The 26,742-nt window shown below is 35.8% G+C and overlaps 1 protein-coding gene across 6 annotated transcripts in view; it reads right to left on the reverse strand.

Moving 5' to 3' along the window:
• The window catches only part of LOC127851026 (long-chain-fatty-acid--CoA ligase 1-like), a 106,150-nt gene that overhangs the window by 41,133 nt on the left and 38,275 nt on the right, over positions 1-26,742 (reverse strand). For 4 of the 6 annotated variants that reach the window (XM_052384467.1, XM_052384466.1, XM_052384470.1 and 1 more), the window contains one exon: positions 16,506-16,639. In XM_052384467.1, the coding sequence (XP_052240427.1) occupies positions 16,506-16,639 (134 nt within the window). Of the gene's footprint in view, positions 1-1,241; positions 1,598-16,505; positions 16,640-24,589; positions 24,726-26,742 lie in introns of those variants that run through there. The other 2 variants (XM_052384469.1, XM_052384472.1) reach the window with 2 other exon arrangements.

The following is a 26,742-nucleotide window of genomic DNA, read 5'->3' on the forward strand; positions in this document are numbered from 1 at the left end:
ATAATAATGGCTATGTTCAATACTGATACCTTATGGCCATGCGTGGGGGGTTAAAAAGAAATAGATCGATAGGTTTCCCAAGTTACTCAATCCACTCAGGAAAATCCTATCAACAGTGATGGCAGTTTTGACAGATAATACGTGCATATTTAAACCTGAAGTAGTAAGATACCTAGACTAGAGGTACCTTTGAAGTTGATTGAGATGTAAAATAATAACTCAGTAACTGTTGGCTTTGATACCATTACAATACTTCTATGGAAAGTGATAAGCTACCTAATCATGAAAACGCCATCACATGACTTGAATCCCTAATTTCACAACAAAATGCTGCTAAGTGTTAACTCAATACTTGGGCGCGCCCATTACTTGTACACGCCTAGTTCATGATAAGAGGGGCCATTAGGGGACAAGTGAGGGATTAGTGATTTTAGCCAAACAGAGCTTGAAATTGAGTTTTAAAAACTTCTAGTACCAATATATATCCCGACAAATTGTGTCAGATCGATATACAGAGGGACAAGCAGCTCAAAAGTGGGACTGTCTCACCAAAATTGGGACGTATGGCATGTTTGCTTGATATCATATACACACCTATTTATAGTTTTAAACTTGTGCATGTAAACAAAAAATAGCCCCTAGCGCTTAGAACACTACTGAGTAATTAACGTCACAGTTCACAATATCTATAAAGGTATAATGATCATAAGTGTCAATTATTTATACAGGAATTAGACTTGATATAATGTTCTTGCACATTAGAACTCAACCATGCTGATTCTAAAGGAGCAATACAAGTAATTGGTCTTATTCACAAATGTAAATTTATACAATTAATGGATTACTTCTACCCCATTTAGTCTGAGGTATTCAACATTTAAAGTTGAATACATGCAAGTGTATTGCCTTAGTAGACTTTGATATTGATTCTACCTTAAATTGCCTACAAAGTACACCACAATAAGTACGGTCTGTTGTGTTATACAGTCCCTGTTGTTCATAGTAAATTGAAAACTGTAACATTTTCTTGAATAAAAACAATTTACATGCATGTCATATAAGAATCTATCCATGCAAAATGTATACATGCTGCCAAATACACTTGCTAAAATATTTTTTTAAACTTAACAAACAGACTTTAATTACCTTGAAAGCTATTTAATTTTAATCTACACCCAAATGTCCCACACATGTCACATGTCGAGCACATTGGCTCCCTTCCCAAGTATCAAAACTCTCACCTGTACATCCAAACTCTGGTGCTTTAAGAACTCCTGATCAACAAAGGCACTTGGAGAACCTCCCATAGTGTGTTGTAAATGTACAACTCAAAACTAAAGTATACAAGTTATGGTTATACTCCAAAACAATCCAGGATAATATGCACTGTTGCACCTTTAAGTTCTACTTCACTGACCGTTTTGTATTTTTCCCAAAACCTACACTCCACTGAGCACACTATCAAAACAATCTGTGTTGTGACACAACTATAAATTCACTGTCCAACCATTAATAAGCCTGTGTTATTGTCAAGTATTAAACCCACTCAAATATGCAACTTATAACCACCTAGCTATGTTCTGCATGAATTGTTAACACTAGTTCAATGCTATAAAAATGCTTCAATTAAAGGGAGTAAACTATGTAATACTCAAAATTTAAAACTTCCATTCAGTTCTTATGAAGTATTGATTGTTGAATTTTTAGTAGACACAAACAATTTGGGGGAAATTTTTCTTGAAATACACAAATGAAGAATACAAGTCACTTCGCATCTACTTTTAGTCCTATAAACAATTAGTATTTCAAATCAAATAAGTTTTTTTTATTTGGTATAATTGATATCCTATAATATAATGCATGATGTTCAATAAGTTCATAAAACAAAAGAAGAATACTTATTTTCTCCTAACATACACATTTATAATAATATTAGAAATACTGAGGTTTAAATAAAAAACAATACTCAAACTCAGCAAATTCCATAAGCTTTTGTGTGGCCAGGCACAGTTTTAAGTATTAATCCATGTAAATTTATCTTAAAGATCCAAATATCCTGTGTTAGGCAAACAGACATCAGCTATAACTTTATTACATCTAAGTATGTAATAACCATAAATCACACTTTCCACATTGACCCAGTGTGCAAACAAATATAGCATGAAATGTGACAGGAAATGAATTTACTTTTTAAAGCCAGCTTAAGGCGGAATAATTTTATGAATAAATTCCGATAACAAAATACACTATTTTGGATGCCACAGTCAATATTGATGTGTTAGACACATTTCTTATATCTGTATGTTTCCAAATTTAAAGCTAAGTCAATAGGCATGAGTACACCACATGTAGTATTCATAAACTGCACACAATAAAACAAACTCTTCCACTGTAATAAAAGAAAAATTAGCTGAAGACAAGTCAATACATGTGGAACCACAAGACATTTTACATTTTGCCATACGCCTGTTATTTTTAACGGTATACCCCACTGTTCCTCTCTAAATATTAGTCTACTTGTAAACATCACACCATTATTGCATCACCATCACCCCACTGGGGCATCAGGTCTATAAACAGATATCTATTCATGAAGGGTGTTCAATATGCCATAGATAATTATGCCAGCTATTCCTGTTAGGTGAGTACAATTGCCTTCAGTCCATTAAAACAGGTAGGAAAAAAACAGATGTGTTCATGCTTCATGTATAATCAACATTAAACTCAAGTATATTGACAAATGAGTAAAAGAATAGTAGGAATATACACTGTAACTCCAATATAAAGCGCTCCGTTATAACGCTGAATCCAATATAACGCGGAGGGTGCTTGGATCCCATTTTTTCTCCAACCTTCCATTTTATTTCTGATTCAAATCCGTATAATGCAACTTCATGTATTTTCAGACAATTCAAAGATGGCGGCAATCACAGTTATGTTGATTGCTTTATTCAACCGTCCGTTGAACCGATTATAATCGCCTCGAGGTTAAACAACACCGACAGCTAATTGGTGTTAATCTGTTGTGTAATGTCAATAAAGATGTGAAAAACTCGCGTGTCAGTGTTTATTACATGTATTCCTCATCAGAGCGGTTCAGTGCGATAATTTTCATAAGTTAAGTGCAAGCGGGATAGTTATACAATTCAAGTAATTCAAAACGATTGAAACATTCTTTCTTTGATATGGTTGCAGTTTGACGATATTAAATGAGCGGCTGTGAAATATACTGCCTACTGTATAAAACAACTTTTTCTGTCATTTTATTATCATTCTAGTATTATGTCATTTAATCTCTTTCAGTTCGTGTATAAGAAATTAAATAATGCAGACGATTTATTTACATGCGAACGCAGTGTACCGGCAATTGTTAACAGAGTTTCACTTTCATTTTCGCGCGGTATCAGAAAGTCCCCGGGAAACACGTTTTTTGCATGCGTATGACGCAATATAACAATTTTTTGTACATGAGTCGTATTGCATTCAATCTAAATTTAAAGTTGCTCGTCCAATGAAAGCTCTGCCCCATAATGCACTGTACTCTTAACACTTCTGAAAATGGCATATATGCGTACGGTTGTGTTTACGAATTTCTTAAACATATATCGTCATTAATGTTCAAGATTATTATTTTTGAGTGATGTTGCAATTTTATTGGATTATCGGATAAATGTGCACATAAGAAAAGCGGTATGTATACTGTTATTGATACGATTCGGTTTATATGCATGTATTTGCGTCAACACAGCATGGCAGTATATATATACATGGCCTATATTATAGGCTATTCTATACCTGTTTTGTTTATAGCGCCCTGCAGTAAATGAGCTCAAAACCTATAACGCTGATCCGTTATAACGCTGTTTCGCGGCTTGGACCCCATTGACCGCGCTATATTGGAGTTACAGTGTATACATGAAATATGTATATCTTCCTTACAGCACTTTTCAATGCTCATGCTTCAGGAAGAAAAAAACAATCACTTTCCTTTTCAGAAATACATTATGATAAATTTCCCAATGAATTAAAAAGGCTACAACATGAACAAAGGATGCCAGTTTTTTCACAAATATCACCACTTAACTTGCCTCTCAATAATTTGCTGCTTACTGGGCTATAAATAGAATTGGGTTTTCCTATTTTCATCAAGCACTTCTTGGCAGTCATTGATTGGCTGGATAGATTTTAAGTGTTTCTAGGAAATGTAAGGTTCCTGGAAATGCATTCAACCAAATTTTTACAGATTAGCATGAATATGCTCAGAAAAATAGGCAGCCGGAATTCTGCAAACAAACAGATACAACGTTGCTGTGACAATTATGTTGTTGATTTTAAAGCCCCAGTTAATTATATAGAATAAGAGGAGTGTTACAGACCAACTTGGTTATTTATCCTTATAATGTATTTTTTTAATAATTTGTTGTACATGACCTTTGCCACAGACGAAAAAGAAGTCCCCTACCAGGTAACAAGGTTTAAGATGTCAGAGTAAAAACATATCTCCATCAGTTTCATTAGCCTAGCTTAAGGTCTTTTAAGTAACAAAAGCAAGCAGATTTCTGTTTTCAATTATTTCTGTAACCATAGCAACCAGAACTTTGATGTAACAATAAACCTGAAATAATGAACCTATTTATAATATGGCCCTCTATCCACATACCAAGTTTTACCAAACTAACTTATGTACTTTTGAGTTGGTGCACGATCAAGATATTAATCTCTCTTATTTCTGTAACCGTATCAACCACTATTTTTGCCTTATGGAAACACTCATATGGCCCGCTATCCAAATACTGAGTTTCATTAACCTAGCTTAAGTTTGTTTACAATTATTTCTGTAACCATAGAATATGTCATCATAGCAACCACACTTGTTCCCTGACAAAACAAGAGATGTGTTTGTAAGAAACACAATGCCCCCTACTGCGCCACTTTGAAGCCATATATTTGACCTTTGACCTTGAAGAATGACCTTGACCTTTCACCACTCAAAATGTGCAGCTCCATGAGATGCACATGCATGCCAAATATCAAGTTGCTATCTTCAATATTGCAAAAGTTATGACCAAGGTTTAAGTTTAGTAACAGACACACAACGCACAAGACGCCAAAAACAATATACCCCCGATCATTCGATCTGAGGGCATAATAACTACACAAAACAAGGGCTGTTTGTAAAACATGCATGCCCCCCATATGGGCTGTCAGTTGTAGTGGCAGCCATTGTGTGAATACGGTTTTTGTCACTGTGACCTTGACCTTTGACCTAGTGACCTGAAAATTAATAGGGGTCATCTGCCAGACATGATCAATGTACCTATGAAGTTTCATGATCCTAGGCGTAAGCATTCTTGAGTTATCATCCGGAAACCATTTAACTGTTTCGAGTCACTGTGACCTTGACCTTTGACCTAGTGACGTGAAAATCAATAGGGGTCATCTGCCAGTCATTATCAATGTACCTATGAAGTTTCATGATCCTAGGCTTAAGCATTCTTGAGTTATCATCCGGAAACAATTTTACTGTTTCAAGTCACTGTGACCTTGACCTTTGACCTAGTGACCTGAAAATCAATAGGGGTCATCTGCCAGTGATGATCAATGTACCTATGAATTTTCATGATCCTTGGCATAAGCATTCTTGAGTTATCATCCGGAAACCATTTTACTGTTTCGAGTCACTGTGACCTTGACCTTTGACCTAGTGACCTGAAAATCAATAGGGGTCATCTGCCAGTCATGATCAATGTACCTATGAAGTTTCATGATCCTAGGCGTAAGCATTCTTGAGTTATCATCCGGAAACCATTTTACTGTTTCGAGTCACTGTGACCTTGACCTTTGACCTGAAAATCATTAGGGGTCATCTGCCAGTCATGATCAATGTACCTATGAAGTTTCATGATCCTAGGCGTAAGCATTCTTGAGTTATCATCCTGAAACCATTGTACAATTTTGAGTCACTGTGACCTTGACCTTTGACCTAGTGACCTGAAAATCAATAGGGTTCATCTGCCAGTCATGATCAATCTACCTATGAAGTTTCATGATCCTAGGCCTATGCATTCTTGAGTTATCATCCGGAAACCATTTTACTATTTGGAGTCACTGTGACCTTGACCTTTGACATAGTGACCTGAAAATTTATAGGGGTCATCTGCCAGTCATGATCAATCTACCTATGAAGTTTCATGATCCTAGGCCTAAGCGTTCTTGAGTTATCATCCGGAAACCATTTTACTATTTCGAGTCACTGTGACCTTGAACTTTGACCTAGTGACCTGAAAATCAATAGGGGTCATCTGCCAGTCATGATCAATGTACCTCTGAAGTTTCATGATCCTAGGCCTAAGCTTTCTTGAGTTATCATCTGGAAACAATCTGGTGGACAGAGGGACGGACCGACCGACCGACATGAGCAACACAATATACCCCCTCTTCTTCGAAGGGGGGCATAATAACGTGCATGTTATTCATACAGCCCTATATCCACATACAAAGTATCATACACCTAGCTTTTGTACTTTTTGAGCAAGTGCAGGATCCAGATTCAGACGGATAAACAGACACACGGACTGACCTGGGCTAAACCTTTGGGTTACATCGGTAGGCGACAAATAAGAATACATACAATCATATACTATAGTGACATAAGGCCTGTCATCAACAAGTTGAGCTCATTTGAATACATTCTGGTAAATGTTGACCATTGAACCAGTCTGCAAAACTCACTTTTTTGTCTTCATAGCCAATGTGGCTATGAAACTTCAAAAATGTCATAGCCAGAGGAAATTTTTCATAGCCAGAAAAAAAAAGATTTAATTTACAATGACATTATCATGAAAGGACGAACACAGTCGTTATATATAGATTGCATTTGGGGGGTAACCGTAAGATTGTAAACAAATAAGTATTCCAGGTTTCAAACTTTTATTCTGTCGTAGCTTTCAGTTTCAGTTAAAAAATTATTGGCTTTAGCAGTACAATAAAAGTGTAATTCTCGGCAGCAAGTAGTTACCAGCAAAAATACAAAACCGGTGCTCACGGGTATCGATCTTAATCATATGAATGATAAACACCAGGGCTCATGAGTTCAAGTGTTTTGATTTAATTGGTCACTATATTTTAAAAAATATTTTTTATTTGTATGCATTTACTTACATAATACACTAAGAGGGATATAAAATAAAGTTGTCTATACGTATGGATACATTGGCACTATGCACAGGTGAGTTAGTTTACGTGTGTATGGTTATGAATTATCGACTGGGGAATTATTTTTTTAGAGTTTGGAAACACGAAACAAGTTAACAGTATAACATCTTAGAGTAAATTGTATTCATATTGACTGTTGGGAACTTTTTGTGCGTAAATACATGTCCATAATGACGTCATTTCATCGCTTAGGTAAACTACTGCATATGTATATACACTGCGCGCATTCTCAATGGTTACTATCGATGTTAATGTACCGCTTAACTCCGCCTGCAAGGCGATGTACTAATTGTGCTTCCAGAACAGAAAACTATCAAAACTGTCGGCAAAATGACACTCACTTTTATCTTTTGATCTAAGCCTTAATTGTTTGGAGTGAATGCCCATGTATGCTTGTTGCATGGATAAGCTTTTACATCAGTCGATCATGATAATAAACTGATATTTTAAAAGCGTCATCGGCGACTTTATGACATGTGTAAATATTGAAGTGTTACACTGTTACTGTTATTTAATAATTTCAAAACTATTAATAACACTCATTCAACCGTTTTACTTAATTTAAAATAAAAAACTCGCACTATTATTTCATTTATCGGCATAGAATCCAAGTTCAGTTACCAAAAGTATTACGACATTTTTAATACGCGAGCCGGACTTTAAACTCTCTATAACAGCTAAAGGAGATCACTAATGATAGAAAACTAAGGGAAGTAACCAAGCGGTGTCGCTGTAAGAATTTACACCTGAAATGCGTAAATTGATTATTTGTTTGTTTATTTTCTCTGATTTTTTTTCATCGCAATTCAGGCGATCTATATTCATTTTTTCTATTGCCAGAGCCGAGATTTCATCGCATTGGCGATCAGGCGATAGGGGAATTTTGCAGACTGCATTGAACGCTGTGGTCTTGAACTTTTCAACAGCTAGAGGCACAGAACTTGTTCGCCACACACCTTCTTCATATGGCTAACCATTGTGCTCAAGTTAGATGGATTTTTTGCCGTTTCAAAAGCATCTTATGATGAGCAATTAACTTACTAACAGTTTTAACTGGTTTTGCTGGTTTAATAGTACTGAGTCTACATACAGTCGAAACCCGATGGCTCGAACTTGCTTGGCTCGAATTTCCGGTTGGGTCGAACTCTCATCAAAGCACCGATTTTGTTATGGTTATATATTCATATAAAATTTTGTCGGATTGCTCGAATTCGCGAGGCTTTAACTATCGGATGGCTTGAACAGTTTTCACAGTCGCAGTCACAATTTTCACACGTTCTTTTGTTAGGATGGCTCCAACTCACTTCGGGTCGCATAAACTGTTAATCGATTAGGACCGCTTGATTAAAGGCACGCAATAATTGATATAACACCAGTTGCAAACTTTTTATCGACTCAATCGTAAATTGTTTTGAGTAAAAGATGACATTAAATAAAATATTGGTACATAAAAGTATTAAAGTAGTAAGTATATATTTGGTTCTTATTATTCAAAAGAAGAAAGTTGTACGAAGTAGTACGGAGTTTAAGCAATATGTGTACTCTTCAACTGGAGGTGAAAATGTTTGTAAAACAAAAGTTTTTTAGAAAAATCAGATGGCTCTAATTCCGGATGGCTCGAATTTTTGTTGCCGGTCCTGACGAGTTCGAGTCAGCGGGTTTTGACTGTACTTATGGCAGTAACTGACAACTGCAATCCTTAAATAGAAGGTAGGGGAGAATTGCTATAGACAGGATTTCATAACCAATCCTCACATAGGTTATAAGGCCAGATCATGAATCAAACAGAACAATTGTGGTGCAAAATTAGAAAACTCCATAATGAAGTTACAGTCCAGACAAGCATGGACAGATGCACACACAAATAACACCAATATGTCCCCTGATGAGCAAAGCGCTACAGAAAGTAGTTAAAAGTAAGTTCTGAATGGTACTGACAAATTCCTTTCCATCAATACAAGATGTTTGAGTTTCTATCCTTAAATACTAATGAATTTATACATGGCCCAAGAAAAATTCACAAAGGGCAATAACTCTGTGTAAATACTGAAAAGAGTTCCATGTTATTTGCATTTTCTCTGTCAGCCATCTATTATTACATGAAGGTTTCCGTAATACTAGCAGGGTTAGGCTACTATTCCATCTGTCCGTATCCGTATCCGCATCCGTATCCGCAAAATCATAATACGGACGCTATATTCCATTTATCCGCATACGTCGAACGTATCTTTCTTTTTTGGAAAAACTTCTGAACTGAAAACATGTATGCAGAAGAAGAGTGTTCCCATTTTTTGTTAATTGGTGCTGCTGTTGCTCACGCGAAGAAGTGTAAACGTAAATGAAAGCACAGGTGGTGGGCACGTGCAATAGTAAGAAATCGCCAAACATTTGGAACTTACAACCATTTAGTTAAAGAACTTGAACTTGCTGATGAGGAGTTTAAAGGTTACTTTAGACTCAACAAACAACAACTTGGATACGTTCTCTCTCTAGTTGAAGAGTTTATTTCAAAGAAATCGGTTACAAGACAGACCATTGGAGCCAAACAATGCCTAGCTATTTGCTTGCGGTAACTATAAATATTTTGTTTGAGTCAATAATTTAAATTTTATATACGTTTACTCAACTTTAATGTACTTACATATTGGCAACGTAAACTTAATCAACAATCATAAACATAAAACAATATCAAATGATTATAATGTATTTAGAAATAAAATGTTCTCGAAAAGACCTGTGTTTCACTGTACTTGAGACATTAAACAAACAAGGAAAATATGTCACTTTAATTTGTCACAAAATTGTGGACAATCGCTCGTTTTACTGTAAGGTTTCCATAGCAGCGCTCAAAATGTTAAGTCCTCTTCGTTGTCCGCCAGTCTGATTGTCTTGTGCCTGTGCCACAGGGTAGGCCTTATAACTCAGTGATTTTTTTTGCTTTAATTTGTTACAGCCTGTGCCATTTGAATTGGGAAAATTAGCGCGATAAACCGTGAAATTGGGAAAAAAAGCGCGATAAACCATGAAATTTGGAAAAATTAAGCATTATAAATAGGATTATAAGTAACAGAAGTGATATTGTTTTTAAGTGCATGTTCAGGGAGTTTTCTAGAAAAGGAGTCTGGTCAAATTGTTTTTTTTCTTTAATCAATAAAAGTGGCAAGTTTGGGAATGATATATGGACAAAAATGACTAAATTCAAGTTATATATTCTGTAAGATGTTTAATTAAGTTATATGAGACTTCTTTCCAAAAAAAAAAAAAAAAAAAAAAATTTTTTTATTTTTTTATTTTTTTTTTGGAAGTTGGGCTTTTTTTGGGAAATTTTGGTCAGAATTTTGGGAAAAAACGTGTATTTTTGCGATTGGGAAGCAGCCGAAATTCGGCTGTAAATTTGAGCAAAAAAAATCACTGTAACTAGCTGTGGACAAATGCAGGAAACCATGCTCTTGGTTAACAGATGACAATAACGATTGTTGTAATCTATGCTCAGGCACGGGCTGGCTGTAATTGTTTAAACCTGTAGGATATGTAGGCGGTGACAAAATAGCGTTCGACGCCGCGTTATACAAGTCCATAGAAATCTGTTACTGAAGCCATGATTGCCTTTCTTTGGACACTAAGTGCACACTTTTCATTATATGGATAAAACTGAAAATTATAATTAAGATAATTGTTATGAAGGACAAGCGTGAATTTAAGGTACAAATCATCATTCACAGAGAGTAAAAGAATACAAATGAAATATCTTCTTCTAGCGCCTTTGCTATACTTTTCCAAACATTTGAGGTAAAATCTGAGTCACGATATGAAGAATTGCCTTGACTGTATAGTTCCAGGTAATTTTTCACCAGTTCAATAAGTTTTTCGGTTGATTTTTGAGATGACAGCTTTCTCCTCATCGTGCTAAATGCCGTCCGTATCTCGTCCGCATCCACATTAGAATGCTCACTTGAGCGTTCTTTTGCGGATGCGGATATGCGGATGAATGGAATAAGGGCAGTGCATTTCAACTGGTTCTATTTTTTTGCAGATGCGGATATGCGGATGCGGATACGGACAGATGGAATAGCAGCCTTATGCTTCACACTGGAAACAGACTAAAACAAGGGCTGTTTGTAAAACATGCATGCCCCCCATATGGGCTCTCCATTGTAGTGACAGCCATTGTGTGAATATGTTTTTTGTCACTGTGACCTTGACCTTTGACCTAGTGACCTGAAAATCAATAGGGGTCATCTGCCAGTCATGATCAATCTACCTACCAAGTTTCATGATCCTAGGCATAAGCGTTCTTGAGTTATCATCCGGAAACCATTTTACTTTTTCAGGTCACCGTGACCTTGACCTTTGACCTAGTGACCTGAAAATCAATAGGGGTCATCTGCGAGTCATGATCAATGTACCTATGAAGATTCATGATCCTAGGCATAAGCGTTCTTGAGTTATCATCCGGAAACCATTTTACTATATTCGGTCACCGTGACCTTGACCTTTGACCTAGTGACCTGAAAATCAATAGGGGTCATCTGCCAGCCATTATCAATCTACCTACGAAGTTTCATGATCCTAGGCATAAGCGTTCTTGAGTTATCATCCGGAAACCATTTTACTATTTCGGGTCACTGTGACCTTAACCTTTGACCTAGTGACCTAAAAATCAATAGGGGTCATCTGCAAGTCATGGTCAATCTACCTATCAAGTTTCATGATCCTAGGCCTAAGCGTTCTTGAGTTATCATCCGGAAACCATTTTACTATTTCGGGTCACCGTGACCTTGACCTTTGACCTAGTGACCTCAAAATCAATAGGGGTCATCTGCGAGTCATGATCAATGTGCCTATGAAGTTTCATGATCCTAGCCCCAAGCGTTCTTGAGTTATCATCCGGAAACCACCTGGTGGACGGACCGACCGACCGACAGACCGCCCGCCCGACCGACCAACATGTGCAAAGCAATATACCCCCTCTTCTTCGAAGGGGGGCATAAAAATAAAACACACATGGCAATAACTCCGACTAGTACTTCCACTGTTGAGTCTGAAATATCCTCTCTGGCCCTTTTGTCAGAGGGCATTATATAGGTAGTTCTTTTTTACCAACTGGTTTAATACCAATGCAAGCTGCAAACCTATGAAGTTTTGCCTATGTACCTAAAATTTAAGTCAAGATAATTATGCCCTGGTCAAAATTGTAGTATTGTAGTATGAAAAATCCCAAGAACAATTACTGTAAAATTATACGAGTCACGTTTTGAGAAAACTGGGCATCATGCATGTGCGTAAAGTGTTGTCCCAGATTAGCCTGTGCAGTCTGCACAGGCTAATCAGGGACGACACTTTCCGCCTATATTGGATTTTTGCTAAGAAGAGACTTCATTTAAACGAAAAATGTCATAAAAGCGGAAAGTGTCATCCCTGATTATGCCCAGTTTTCTCAGAATGTGACTCATATAATCAAGATTTATGGCTCTTACAGCACTGCTCTTCCCATCATTTGGATCTATCTACCTACATGTCAAGTTGATACCTCAAATAGTTTGCAAGATATGCCTCAATCAAAATTACAATATTAAGTAGGGCTGTCACGATACGCCGTGAGCGTACCGCGGTATATCGTGGTACGGCAACACTGTATCGCGGTACGTACCGCGATATTTTACAGAATATGTATCTGTAAAGAAAACAGTTTACAAACTTTATTAAACTCAATAATTAGAAAACACTGGTATCATAGTATGACTAGAAACTGTACAAGAAACTGTAATAAACTTGATAGAAGTAGTCATTGTTATTGTTATTCGCGTCTTTTTCTAAAATGTCCGCCATGTTGTTTACAAATTACAATAGCTGTGACTACGACCCGTGTAAATCGAACTTTTCAAGGGCATGTTTAAAATGCGGAGTCAGTATTGAAAATCCGTAGCGTTCTGACTCTTCCTCGACTAATTCATAATCTTAAGATAACATGATTTGGAAGTGCCATGCTTTGAACGATCGATATTCTAAAGAAAGAAAATAAGAAATAGAGTAAACATCTTTTGGATAATTATGAACTTATTTGCAAAGGAAATCTAACCCAAATTCCAAAACAGGTACGGACCCATACATCGCCGTATTTTAAACGAGAAAGTTAAACATCTACCAGTGGAAGCGCTTGCTTGACCTGGATATTAACGGATTATTTATTTAGCCCTTTTGAATCGCTTCTACAGTTTTCAAAACGATATCTATATCAAAATAATTATGTAATGTATTAATATGTGCTAATATAATAATATTTAAAAAAACCGGTGAGGCAACGCCGTACCGCGGTGCGATTTTTTTCACGACATGCACCGCGATATACCGGTATACCGGTGAATCGTGACAGCCCTAATATTAAGACTGGTGGTCTCTGAATGTAGAGGGGAGTTGTTCAAACTGGTATCTTTTTGTACTTGTGTGCTTTTTACTTAATTAACTTGTAGTGTTATAACATATATAATGCTTATTATTAAATATGTTTAGAAACTATACTAATCCAGGAATGAATACATTGTGTTTTGTTAAATTTATATTTTTCTATCATACCTATTTATTTTCTATTAACCCTTTACCACTAAGATATGTATTTTGACCCATTTGAAGTCCCTTAGAAAGTAACATTTAAATAAAAACCTTTCTTACTAAATTCAAGTTTTAAAGGCTTCAATTCCAACTCTTAGTTACTGATGAGCAGTAAACAGCATAAAACCTGAACAGACTGCAAGTTACTTGCAGGCTGTTCTGGTTTTATGCTTGTTGCAAAAGCCATTTTCACTTTGCTTCTTATGGGGGGAAAGGGTCAAATAACTTTTTTTACGGGGGTTTTAACCATCTCCAGATGTCACATGATCTGATGAGATTTAGAATATCACGTTTGGTTGTTTATTGCCTACAATTTATTGAAAACATAAAAAAATCACATTTATTGCTTACAATAAAATCGTATACTCATAAAACTTTGGAACAGACAAAATAAATTCTGAACATTCTCCAACCACCATAAATTATGTCATTAAATGTTGTCACACTATTTAATGCATCACCACTCATTCTTTTAAATATGATGCCTACTGATTCTTTTAATATGAGGCCTTACTGTCTTTTACACAGAGAATTAACACAGACCTTTATTGGGTAAAGCAACCAAAGAAATAGTCATTAAATATAGCCATTTAAAACATGTGCAAAATTTTCTTTTTACCAGATATTAAGCTTAAGCTCTGATACCTGCAATCATGTTGATTTTCATCAGAACAAAATCAAGCAATTAGTCAAATTATCGGATAACAATAGGCTTGCAAATTTAATTATTCACAACTTTTCAGTGATTGGGGCTGTTGCTTCACAACATTGCTACAGTACTGACACTTAGTTGCTTAAAACTTTATCAATGTTTTTCAATCGACCAAAACCCTATCTCACTCGATGAGGAAATCATAAGAACAAAATTTTGTGAGCATGTTTCATAAATATTGCACAAACAAATTTTACAAAGCGCCCAAAAAGATTTTCTTTAATTTGATATATTAACCTAGTTTTTGACCTCACATGAACAAGTTTCAAACTCGGCCACAATATCATTATGAAAAATGTTCTATCCATGTTTAACCAAGATTCCACAATATATGTTAACTCTACAGTGATCTTGTTTTTGATCCCAGGTAAATCAGTTCCTAACTGGGCAAAGCCAACACATAAAAACATGTTCTGACCAAGTTTTATGACAATTTTAGCCATAACTGTGGTCTTTAGAGTAGTCACAAGACAAATGTTTTTTTACGTATGATGCACTAACAACTAAGAATAAAGTTTTCAGTGGCGTAATGGATATGGTGTCCGCCTAGCGATCGGGGGGTCACGGGCTTGATCCCCACTCGGGGAGCGTTCTCTAGATCTTACCCAATGACACCAAGTACTGGGTATAGGCCCAGGAAACTGGAGAGCGTTCCTGTAAGCCTGTGGCTTTTGATGCAATCAAGCTAAAATAAATAGGTTTAAACTAACTAAGAATAAAAGGCGATAAAAAAGCTCAACATGTGAACCTTAAGGTTAGGAGAGTTTAAATGTTCGATCCACTTTGCAAAACTTTCAATTACACAGAGCCATTCCAAAAATACACCTTGTTCTGAGAAAAGGGGGTTTAATGCATGTGCCTTAAGTGTTGTCACACATTAGCCTCTGCAGTCTGCACAGGCTATTACAAACTACACTAAGCTTTTATAGTATTTATTTTTTTAACTGCACAGGCTAATCTGGGACAACAATTTAAGCACATGCATTAGGCCCCGTTTGCTTGGATCACTGCTAAAAATTTTATAACCAAAATAAGCAATCCGCGGTGCAAAAACTTTCAACTAGACAAAGCAAGTACAAAAACAACAAGAGCTGTCAGAGGACAGCGCGCTCGACTATTCGAGTGCTTGACAGTATAACGTAAGCCATCATGGAGAGGGGGGTATAATGTGGGTGTGTGGTCATTTAATAGATCTTAAAAAATAAAGATTTTTTTATATATTTTTTTTGGGGGGGGGGGGATTCTGGGGTGGGGTGTGGGGGATAGTTTAGGTGGAGTCCATTGTGGTATGTCTGGTAAGTGTTGTTTTGTCAAAGTATGAATCAAATCTGATGTCAAATAAAGAAGTTATGGCAATTTAAGCAAAATTTATAAATTTGACCTTGAGAGTCAAGGTCATTCAAAGGTCAAGGTCAAATTCAACTTGCAAGGTACAGTAACATCATGATAGTAAGAAAGTATTTGAAGTTTGAGAGCAATAGCCTTGATACTTTAGAAATAAAGTGGATCAAAACACGAAATTTAACAAAATATTCAAAGTAACAAAGACAAAAAAAGAGCCATAATTCCTACAAAATGCTTGATACAGTTGTCTGCTCTTGTTTATAGGTTGGGGTCATGTTGGTTAAGAAGTATGCAAAATATAAAAGCAATATGTCAAGGGACATTAAAAAAATTTGAGGTGGTACGCAAACTTTACCATAGAGTTATCAATAATATGCATATTCTTAGTGGAAAAAGGGCCATAATTCTTACAGAATGCTTGATACAGTTGTCTGCTCTTGTTTATAGGTTGGGGTCATGTTGGTAAAAATGCAAAATATGAAGGCAATATGTCAAGGGACATAGGAAATATTTGGGGTAGTACGCAAACTTTAACATTTGCATCACGCTAACGCCGACGCCGGGGTGAGTAGGATAGCTCCACTATATATATTTCATATATTAGAGTCGAGCTAAAAATAAGTACCTCATGGGTTTGGTCAGTAAAGTCTACACTGGGGTTAAACTTTGGTGGACCCCTCCACAGGAACCAGGCTGCTGCCGTGGCAACCACAGTCCCCGTGCCAACCAGCTTCAGCGTCGTCTCGTCCATCTTAGGAACTAAAAATAAAAGCATGAAAAATCCAGTGGGAGTCGAATAGAGTGTAATAAAAGAATGTTAAAATATTGGGTTTTGCTCTATTATACCAACCATGGTTTAGATATGCACATACCTGATATTAATCAAAGCGCTAAATGCACTGAAGTTGTTCGCTATTGCATAATCTTAGACACAACTCAGTTTTCAACATTATGTCACAGCTTTTTATATCGCAAGTTTGAAATGAACACAACCCATTCAAATTTATGAAGAGTGTGTCTTAAAGCACAGGTCGAGATGTGTGTGCACTGTTAATCCTCATATTTATGTTATAGACATAACATAGACAAAATAACAACAATATGTCTCTTTTTTTGCAATTGGTTGCTGCACTGGCAAAACTCTTTAGAATTTGGGTTGCCTTGCTAAAGAATAACAAGCCTAGAATCATGTATGTGTTGTGTTATGTGTATCTAATACTATATTTATTTTCTCTAAATTATTGAGCAACAATTTTGCCGACATGACAGACTTTTAATGCACCATGTCTTGTTGTGAGCGGCAATTGAATCATTTCCTAGGCCTAATTGATCCATAGTCGCCACTTTGTATTCTATGTTTAATTGGAATTGAGTTATTCAAGCTTTGAAAAAGCTAGTTGCCCTGCTTTTTACCCCAACTGTAACCAACTTTTGAAATTGAGTTTCCTGGGCTTAAATCTACTGGCCCCAGGCTAACAGGCAACCACTGAACCTGTTAGTTATTCATGATGTAAGATCTGACAGTGTATTGAACTCATTCAATTTGCAAGTCTGAAGACATTAGAGGGACCTTTTCACGTTTTTGGTAAATTGACAAAATTAAACGATTTAATAATTTGGAGAGTTCTGTTCTTGTCGTTATATTTTTTCATATTACGAGGATTGCTTATATAAAGTATAAAATACATCTCTGATTGTATGAGCAAGGATGTCCGAGTGGTCTAAACAATAGACTTTTATTCCAGGGGTCAGTGGTTCGAGCCCAGTTGAGGGTTACTTTTTTTTCTTTCTTAAATTTTATTCTTGTTTTTTTTTAATGGAGCTTTTAAGATCCAATGTTTACATTCATCAATATTAAGCATTTAATGACAAACTGTGAAAAGGTCCCTTTTAGATGTTTATTAAAAATGCCACAAGGAAAAAAATTAGAACACATTGGTTGTTTATTTGATTCATAAGTGATTTTGTTTATTTGCCTTGTCAGCGAGGTAACTTTGAAGTTATTATCACTTTAATCTTTTTTTTTAAATCATTAATAGAAAAGATAATTTAAACTTCATTTTGGGAAAACAGGGCTTAATGCATATGCATTAATTGTTTGCATGTATATAAATCATCTGGATTACTTTTTTAATGTCTCTCTACCTGTTATTTTTTCAAATGCCCTTAAGTAGACCATATTTAAATATATATTGTCAACAAATAACAATCAAATGAAACATACATCAATACAGTAAACTTGCCAAAGTTGTCAATCGTTCAAGAAATCGATAGCACATAATATGACAAGACTCTGGCTATTGCCAAGCAATACAAGAATATCAGTGAAACTGATGGATGCTCCCCGATGATGCGCTTTATCAATCTATGTGTTAATAACCATCTAAAAAATTCTTTTAATAGCCTTGGTGACCTTGACCTTGACCCCAACGACCTTAAACCTCATCAAAAGGTAGAGGCCGGTGCAAGGTACCTACATGCCAAATATCAAAGAGATCGATAAAGTATTAAAGGTGCTATGAGAAACTGTTACCAAAGCGTGACGGAAAATATATTAATAGCCTCGGTGACCTTGAACCCAGTGACCTCAAACCTTATCAAAAGGTAAAGGTCCATGGAAGGTACCTACATGCCAAATATGAAAGAGATCGGTACAATAACAAAGGATGACGGAAAATCTATTATTAGCCTCAGTGACCTTGACCTTGACCCCAGTGACCTCAAACCTCATCAAAAGGTAGAGGTCCATGCAAGGTACCTACATGCCAAACATGAAAGAGATCGGTAAAGTATTGAAGGTGGTATGAGAAACTGTAACAAAAGTGTGACGGAAAAATCTACTATTAGCCTCGGTGACCTTGGCCTTGACCCCAGTGACCTCAAACCTCATCAAAAGGTAGAGGTGCATGCAAGGTACCTACATGCCAAATATGAAAGAGATCGGTAAAGTATTGAAGGTGCTATGAGAAACTAACAAAAGTGTGACGGAAGGAAGTAAGGAAGGAAGGAAGGAAGGACAAACTGGCAACTATAAAAAGTCCCCTACCGATGAAACTCCACCATTTTCAGCAATATTTGTTGTCTATTTGTTGCCATAGCAACCAGAATTCTTGACGTAGCAACAAAATGAAATGACGTACATAATCTTCATATTGCCATCTGTCCATGTTTCAAGTTTCATGAAAAAATATGAAGAACTTTTTAAGTTTTCGCAGGATCCAGAAAAGTGTGACAGACTGACAGAAACACAGAGCGCAAACCGGTAGGGGACTAATAACAGCATTAGAATGTGAAACTCTGATAAACCAGGCTATTTGTCACACCTTTATTTGCAGCAAATTATATATTATCGCTTTTAAACTGTCAAATGCCCCAGTATGGTTTGTCTCACTCAGCTTAATGGGCACCCCCATATTTGAATTTCAAGAAATGACTCAGACAAAAATGTATGATTGGAGAAAAACGGGAGCCAAGACCCAATTGCATTATATTGGATATAGCGTTATAGAAGAGCACGCTGTATTGGATTTACAGTGTAGTATATGTTATAAGAAAAAGTATACGCAATGATATGTTTACATTTGCGTTTAGCCAAGCTACATCTACAAGTTGTAAACAATTATTACATCATCATAGAGGTAGCCTTAATAATTTTTCAAAGTTACCATTATATAAATGAAAACACTTATGTGTTTATTTATCAAACAATGCATACCAACACGCATGCTGAAGAAACACTTGATTTGGTAAGTGGTCATTTGCCTTAAATAATAAAAACAGTTGAGTAACTTGTGCAGACGTTTTTATTTAATATTTCACTGTAGCAGTTCCCTCATTGTAAAAAATATTCTTCAATCTTAAATAAATCAAAATGTCACGATCACATGATTTTAAATGTATATAGTTTATATTTATACCTGTTTTTTCATCCATTGATTCTATTGTATAACAAATATATTTCACAAAGTAAAATGTATCCAGTTAAATTATTCTTACAATCACACACACAAATCAATAATATATAACCAAATTGTTTCACAAAAAAACAAACAGCCTAACTTTCTATTTCCTGGATTTATATCCTCAAAACAACAAGCAGAACAAGTTTTGCATCAAGTATGGCTAATAATAAACAGACACAGTAAAATCTGTACTCTTTCTTTATATATTTATACTAAATAAAACAATAGTACATTGACGTCAAAAAGAAAATAAACAGGAAATCAAACAATTGTATCATGACGCCAAAAAGTAAACAAACAGGAAATCATAGTTTGCCGTGCATATACTCTAATTTTGATGAGTAACATGACGAAAATATAGTCCAATTATAAAAACAAACTTTTACACAGCCTATTGAGGCAAAATATATCAGGGATCAAGCTAGACTCCAATTTTTGGGAGAAGTCATTTCTCCCTAAGCTCTGGAGAGGAAGAAGTGAGGCAGTTTTAGGGAGAAGTGGATCTTTTGCGATCACCATACTGTCAGGCTGTTCATTTAAAGTGATTATCGCCGGTGCATTTGATCCGGGCGATTAAAGGGAAGCCACGGCGATCTAATCACCCACTTCGCCCATTTCCTCGATCCCTGTATATATTGAGTAACAGTAAGGATTTTTTGTGGAACAAGAAGAATCATGAGGATAGTATAACATAAAACTTGCAAAACAATAAAGGGGTCAAACCAACTCCTCAACAATGCAATCACTGCCACAACTTAACTCTTTTCAGAACATGAACAAGGGCAAATTAAATGAAACTGAAAACATCACATTTCTACGCCCTTTCATTATAAGTGGCTTTGTATGGTGTTAAACGGAAGAAAATCAAACAATGACCAATAGGACCATATACTGTTTAACAAATGAGTAAATGTATGATATTGTGTAAACAAAAAAAAAGTCTGACTAGAGCTTATACTACAGTTCTCAGTAGTAGAGGGTAAACAAAAACGAAATCTCCACACCAAGTTTAAAACACTTATCTCCCTTTAATAGAGTTTTCTAAACAAGAGGGCCATAATGGCCCTGCATCGCTCACCTGACTAACCAAATACAATCCCAAGCCAGTGTTATCAAGATAAACATTCTGACCAAATTTCATAAAGATTGAATGAAAACTGTGACCTATATTGCAGTGCTCCAGCTAGGCCTAAATCGAAGGGCGCCGCGCCCTGCTCTCCCGCACCTCCGCCCTGCCCCTCTGAACCTCCGCCCTGCCCACCCCCCCCCCCCCCATTTTTTTTTTACATAATATGATAATTCATAAATCTCTTATTACATTGTAATTGGTTTAATCCTCATTGTAGACATTATATTTGAATGGTTTAATAATAATGGGAATAATACAATTATTTATAACATATAAATTAAAGCGGGTATATACGATTTTGTCAAATATTTATGAATTTATATAAACTGTGTAAAAATCTTAATATATATATATTTCAATATAAATTACAGTAAAAGTTAAAAAGAACATGTGTCGAAAAATGCGAAATAAGCCAGATATTTAATTCTGAAATTGAAAACGGCTGTACAGCCGAATTCGCCAGCATGTATGCCATACATGTACGATGTGCATCTAAACTTAGTTTAACGGTTTATTTGAATTTCTGCATTCATACGACACACGAACACTATCTCCGATCCTAATACAAAGACAAATGCTTCGGTTATTGTAGGAAAATATGTACGTCACTATCGGCTCGGGGCGCTTATTTGTCTTTGCTGCATTTTATGAAATTCGGCTTTAATGTATAATTTTTCTTGCCTATTTTGTGTTATTGTAACACATTTTATCAATATATTACAATTAAACACATATAAAAAATCGTATATACCCGCTTTAACATGCAATAGGAAGCATTCCGGAAACACCCGCGCGCTCGAACATGCCCTTTTGACAAAATACTGCGCGTAGAAAGTGCCCTTTTGGCAAAATACTGCGCGTCGAAAGTGCCCTTTTGACAAAAAAGCCCCCCTGCCCTTTTCAAATCCTAGCTGGAACACTGTCTATTGTCTACACAAGGTTTTTCTATTATTTGACCTAGTGACCTAGTTTTTGACCCAAGATGACCCAAATACAATCCCAACCCAGATTTCATCAAGATAAACATTCTGATCAAATTTCATAAAGATTGGATGAAAACTGCAACCTGTATTGTCTATACAAGGTTTTTCTATTATTTCACCTAGTGACCTAGTTTTTTACCTATTGACCTAGTTTTTTTTACCCCAGATGACCCAAATACAATCCCAACCCAGATTTCATCAAGATAAACATTCTGACCAAATTTCATTAAGATTGGATGACAACTGTGACCTCTACTGTCTACACAAACAAATTGTTGACGGTTTTTCTATTATTTGACCTAGTAACCTAGTTTTTTTACCTTAAATGACCCAAATACAATCCCAACCCAGATTTCATCAAGATATACATTCTGACCAAATTTCAAAAAGATTGGATGAAAACTGCGACCTTTATTGCCTACACAAGGTTTTTCTATTATTTGACCTAGTTTTTGACCCCAGATGACCCAAATACATTCCCAAGCCAGATTTTATTAAGATAAACATTCTGACCAAATTTTATAAAGATTTGATGAAAACTGCGACCTCTATTGTCTACACAAGGTTTTTCTATTATTTAACCTAGTTTTTGACCACAGATGACCCAAATACAATCCCAACCCAGATTTCATCAAGATAAACATTCTGACCAAATTTCATAAACATTGGATGAAAACTGTGACCTCTACTGTCTACACAAACAAATTGTTGATGATTTTTCAATTATTTGACCTAGTGACCTAGTTTTTAACCCCAGATGACCCAAATACAATCCCAATCCAGAATTATCAAGATAAACATTCTGACCAAATTTCATAAAGATTGGATGAAAACTGCGACCTCTATTGTCTACAAAAGGTTTTTCTATTATTTGACCTTTTATGTGACCTAGTGACCTAGTTTTTGACCCCAGATGACCCAAATACAATCCCAACCCAGATTTCATCAACATAAACATTCTGACCGGATTTCATAAAGATTGGAAGAAAACTGTGACCTATTCTGTCTTCACAAACAAATTGTTGACGGACGCACGCACACACGCACGCACACAGAACAGATGCCGGACATCACACGATCACATAAGCTGACCATGTCAATTCGTTACAGGTGAGCAAAAAAGAAATACACTAACGTAATATTAAACTGTTTTTCTTTCTTCATTGTATTCATCAGAATCCAAATGAACATTTATAAAGAGGGTTTCCCCTAAGAAAGCGTGGAGGGATGTCAAGCCCTATCTGAGTGGGTTTGGGAATGGAAAGGTTTAGGAGGCAGTGATTTTTTCCTTCTTTATAAAGTACTGGAAAAAGGCACTTTGCCAATTAGGTAAAAAAACTACAAATTTCCCAATTACTGTAAAAAAAATTCCCAATTGAAGGTTTCCAATAAAAACAGATTTTTTTTACATAACATACAGATAGTTTCCTTAAGGCAGCTCTATGACTTGTACCTAAAGTAAATATAGTATTGACAACTTGACAACAATTAGTTATCAATTTTAAAGTAGTTCGGAGCAAAAAAATGTAATGCACCAATTTCCCAATATAAGAATTTCACGACGCCAATTTTCCCAATTTCAGGGTTTTTCGTGCATATTTTTTTCCCAAGTGGGCTGGTACCGTTACTTTCCCCAATTGGGCAAAAAAAAATTGCTGGAAGGGTTTCCTCTCCCAATGGCATCTGACAATTTTAAGAGCAAAATGGTGCAATCTGGCAAAAAATTCAATGTGTTTGCAATCTATTTGTTTCAATTTTGTTGCAGAACAAAATATTAGCACTGAAAACACCACAAACCACATTAATTGTTCTCAAATTAAATAACTTTATTCTTAAAAATATTTAAAAAAATTCAAGTAGAAACTAAACAATAAAACGTCCATTTAAGAGGTTCTGCACATAACAAACTCTAACAGAATCATTACAACAAACATTCTGAGCAAGTTCCATGAAGAATGGGCAAAAAATGTGACTTCAATAGTGTAAACTTTGCAATGTTTTTAAACGGACCGGAACCATTTTCAAACTCCGTCCAGATATCATTAAAAAATGTTCTGACCAAATCTTGTTTGAGGACCTGAAAATGAGTGTTCACAAGGTATCAAAATGACTTTATAAGCAAAACTTCACCACCCAGCAGGTGACTGTATTTTTAAACAGACCATTTTCGAACTAGGCTGAAATATTCTTAGAAATAATGTTCAACTAAGTTTCATGAAGATTGGATTAAAATTTGACTTCTAGAATTGAAGACGAACAAAAAGTGATCACAAAAGCTCACTTTGACAATTCAGGGCTCAGGTGAGCTAAAAAGATTGGAATATCATATAACCATGGCTTATTGCTGATGCAAACACATCATATAAAAGCCAGAAAATATTGTCAGTAGAGATTTATTCCATATTTGCGGATTGTAAAACAGCATCAAAAAGATTTTTTTAATGCGATATATGAACTTGCTTCAAAATTATTTTTTAATGAGAATAGATATGAATACATGTCTGAGAACATACAGATTATGCATTATTACAGAGAATCAACATAATAACTATTAACAGCTAATGCAACATAAATAATTATTCTTTTCAGATATTTAAATAAGTTTTAATAAACAAACTACTGTTAAATATTATACCTCTAAGTTTAAATAAACCCATCATTGGTCGACTGGTCAGTTAAATGACTTAAAACAGTATGATCAATTATGATGAGTAAGACCATGTAAACAGAAGGTAAAAGTCCAGCCATCATCTTACAATATAAAGGTCAAGTTCACAATGAAGGGCCAAAGTTATTACAAGATCTAGTGCAGTTCATTTTTGAGTTAAAGATACTGCACAACAGATTGGAATGAAAATAGGTCTATGTATTACTCGTTGTGCAAAAACACTATCTGAACATGCCTTTAACAATCACTTTGGAAATTTAAATAACTTTAAAATCACTTTTTTAAAATTCCTTAAAAGGATATCCCACACAAAATAAATTTTGTTGGTTGAGGGATGCATATGGATAAACAGGGCAATAACTGTAAAGTAACAAAGTGAAAGGTTATCCTTTTGTATTCATTGCAAAGCTCCTCATTGATATCTATACACCCATGAAGTTTCATGTTGATATATTGAATAGTATTTGAGATATAGCCCTGAGAAGTTATATTATGCAAAAACAACAAAGAGCAATCACTTTTGAGAAAGTGTAAGGTTATGGTTCTTGATCATGTCACTTCTCTTTCTTAATATCTATACATCCATAAAGGTTCATGGTTTAATCTAGTATAGTTTCTGAGATATAGCCCTGAAAAGTTTGTGACAGACAAACAACAAAGGGCAATAACTCGTATTAAAGAAAGTGTATGGTTATTGTTCTTGTTATTGCACTTCGTCTTTAATTAATATTGAATGTTCATGTTCCAATATTATATACTTTCTGTGATATAGCCCTGACACATCAGTGCTTTCCACAGGCCATTTAACGGTCCCTCACCTAGGAACTGGAAATTCGAAAACAGAGTCAGTGGGGCGCTTGAAATTTTCTGATCAGTGTGTATTTTTCATTACCAGTAACTGCAACTAGGCATTCTAAAGATCAAAGCGAAATTGTGAGAGCCGATTTATGACAATTACGTCATGTATCTCTTTATCCACCTAAAGCCCGCCTAAAAGCGGATCGTTGTTGTAATGGAAAATCGATATTGGCCAATGAGAGCCATTGCTCTGAATGAGCGACAACACTCGTAGGCAGTTATACTTGCAGACGACAAGTGACGTAATTGTCATAAGTGTGCGATTTTATGGCAGTTTGTTGGCTTGTTATCTAACACACTCATCGGTACCTATGGTGTTAACAGTGCTCACTCTGGCCTTCAGAAAATAATAGCCATAATTTTTTTCCTTAAAAAGGCATTTCCCCAGGCGGTTTTAGAACAGCGGGTGCGCGGTGATTGGAGTTCAAAATCAATCTCCCCGCGGCGCTTGTTTTTCCGATCATGTCGCCGCGACGCTTGAAAATTTCACAATTTTTCTGATCCGAATGTTGTCTGCATTCGGCCGATGATCAGATAAAACACGCACGCGCTAATCAGCGGTGTGTGCATAATGGGCTTTGATAAGATGTGCGAACGATTTATGGGTCGTTTATGGGGGTCAATTATGGTGTTTGTCCCCTAATTATGGGCGATAATGATCGATTACTACCGGTACTAGTGGCGTAAGAGCAGTTAAAGTTATGCTCAATTGGTTTGTTTGTTTTATTTTAATTGTTAACGACGATTTTAGCGGTACTTCAAAAATAAACAGTTACTTTTGTTTGTTGCGGTTGTGGGTAATTTAAGTTATAATTACAATTAACTGGAATTAGAAATCTCATTTGATTGCTCCCGCCCACTACAAATGTTTTCACACTATTTTTTTCATCGGCGACTATAACTTAACAGTACTGACACTTAATTTATTCAGATCAAATAGTTTCTTTCGTATTTACGGAATACGTTAATAACAGCTATATACCTGCAACACATTTTTCTTTAGTTTTTGTGCATGACAGAATGATAATTCTAAGAAACGACCAGTCCCTGTCTCTGGCAAATCTGTCATAACTAATTTCTTGGTCAGGATTAATAATGAACCGTCGCTGTCAGAGAGTTCAATAAGTGAACGTGACAGTGTCCAGGACGTAGCAAGTGATCATGAGACTTCCCAACCACCAACAAAGTGGTCCAAGCAGCGTGCCAGTGGGTTCGATAGTAGTTGGAAGCAAGATTTTCCATGGGTCACAGAAGTCACTGAT

This window comes from Dreissena polymorpha, chromosome 11 (genome assembly GCF_020536995.1).
Source record: "Dreissena polymorpha isolate Duluth1 chromosome 11, UMN_Dpol_1.0, whole genome shotgun sequence".
NCBI classification, from domain to species: domain Eukaryota; kingdom Metazoa; phylum Mollusca; class Bivalvia; order Myida; family Dreissenidae; genus Dreissena; species Dreissena polymorpha.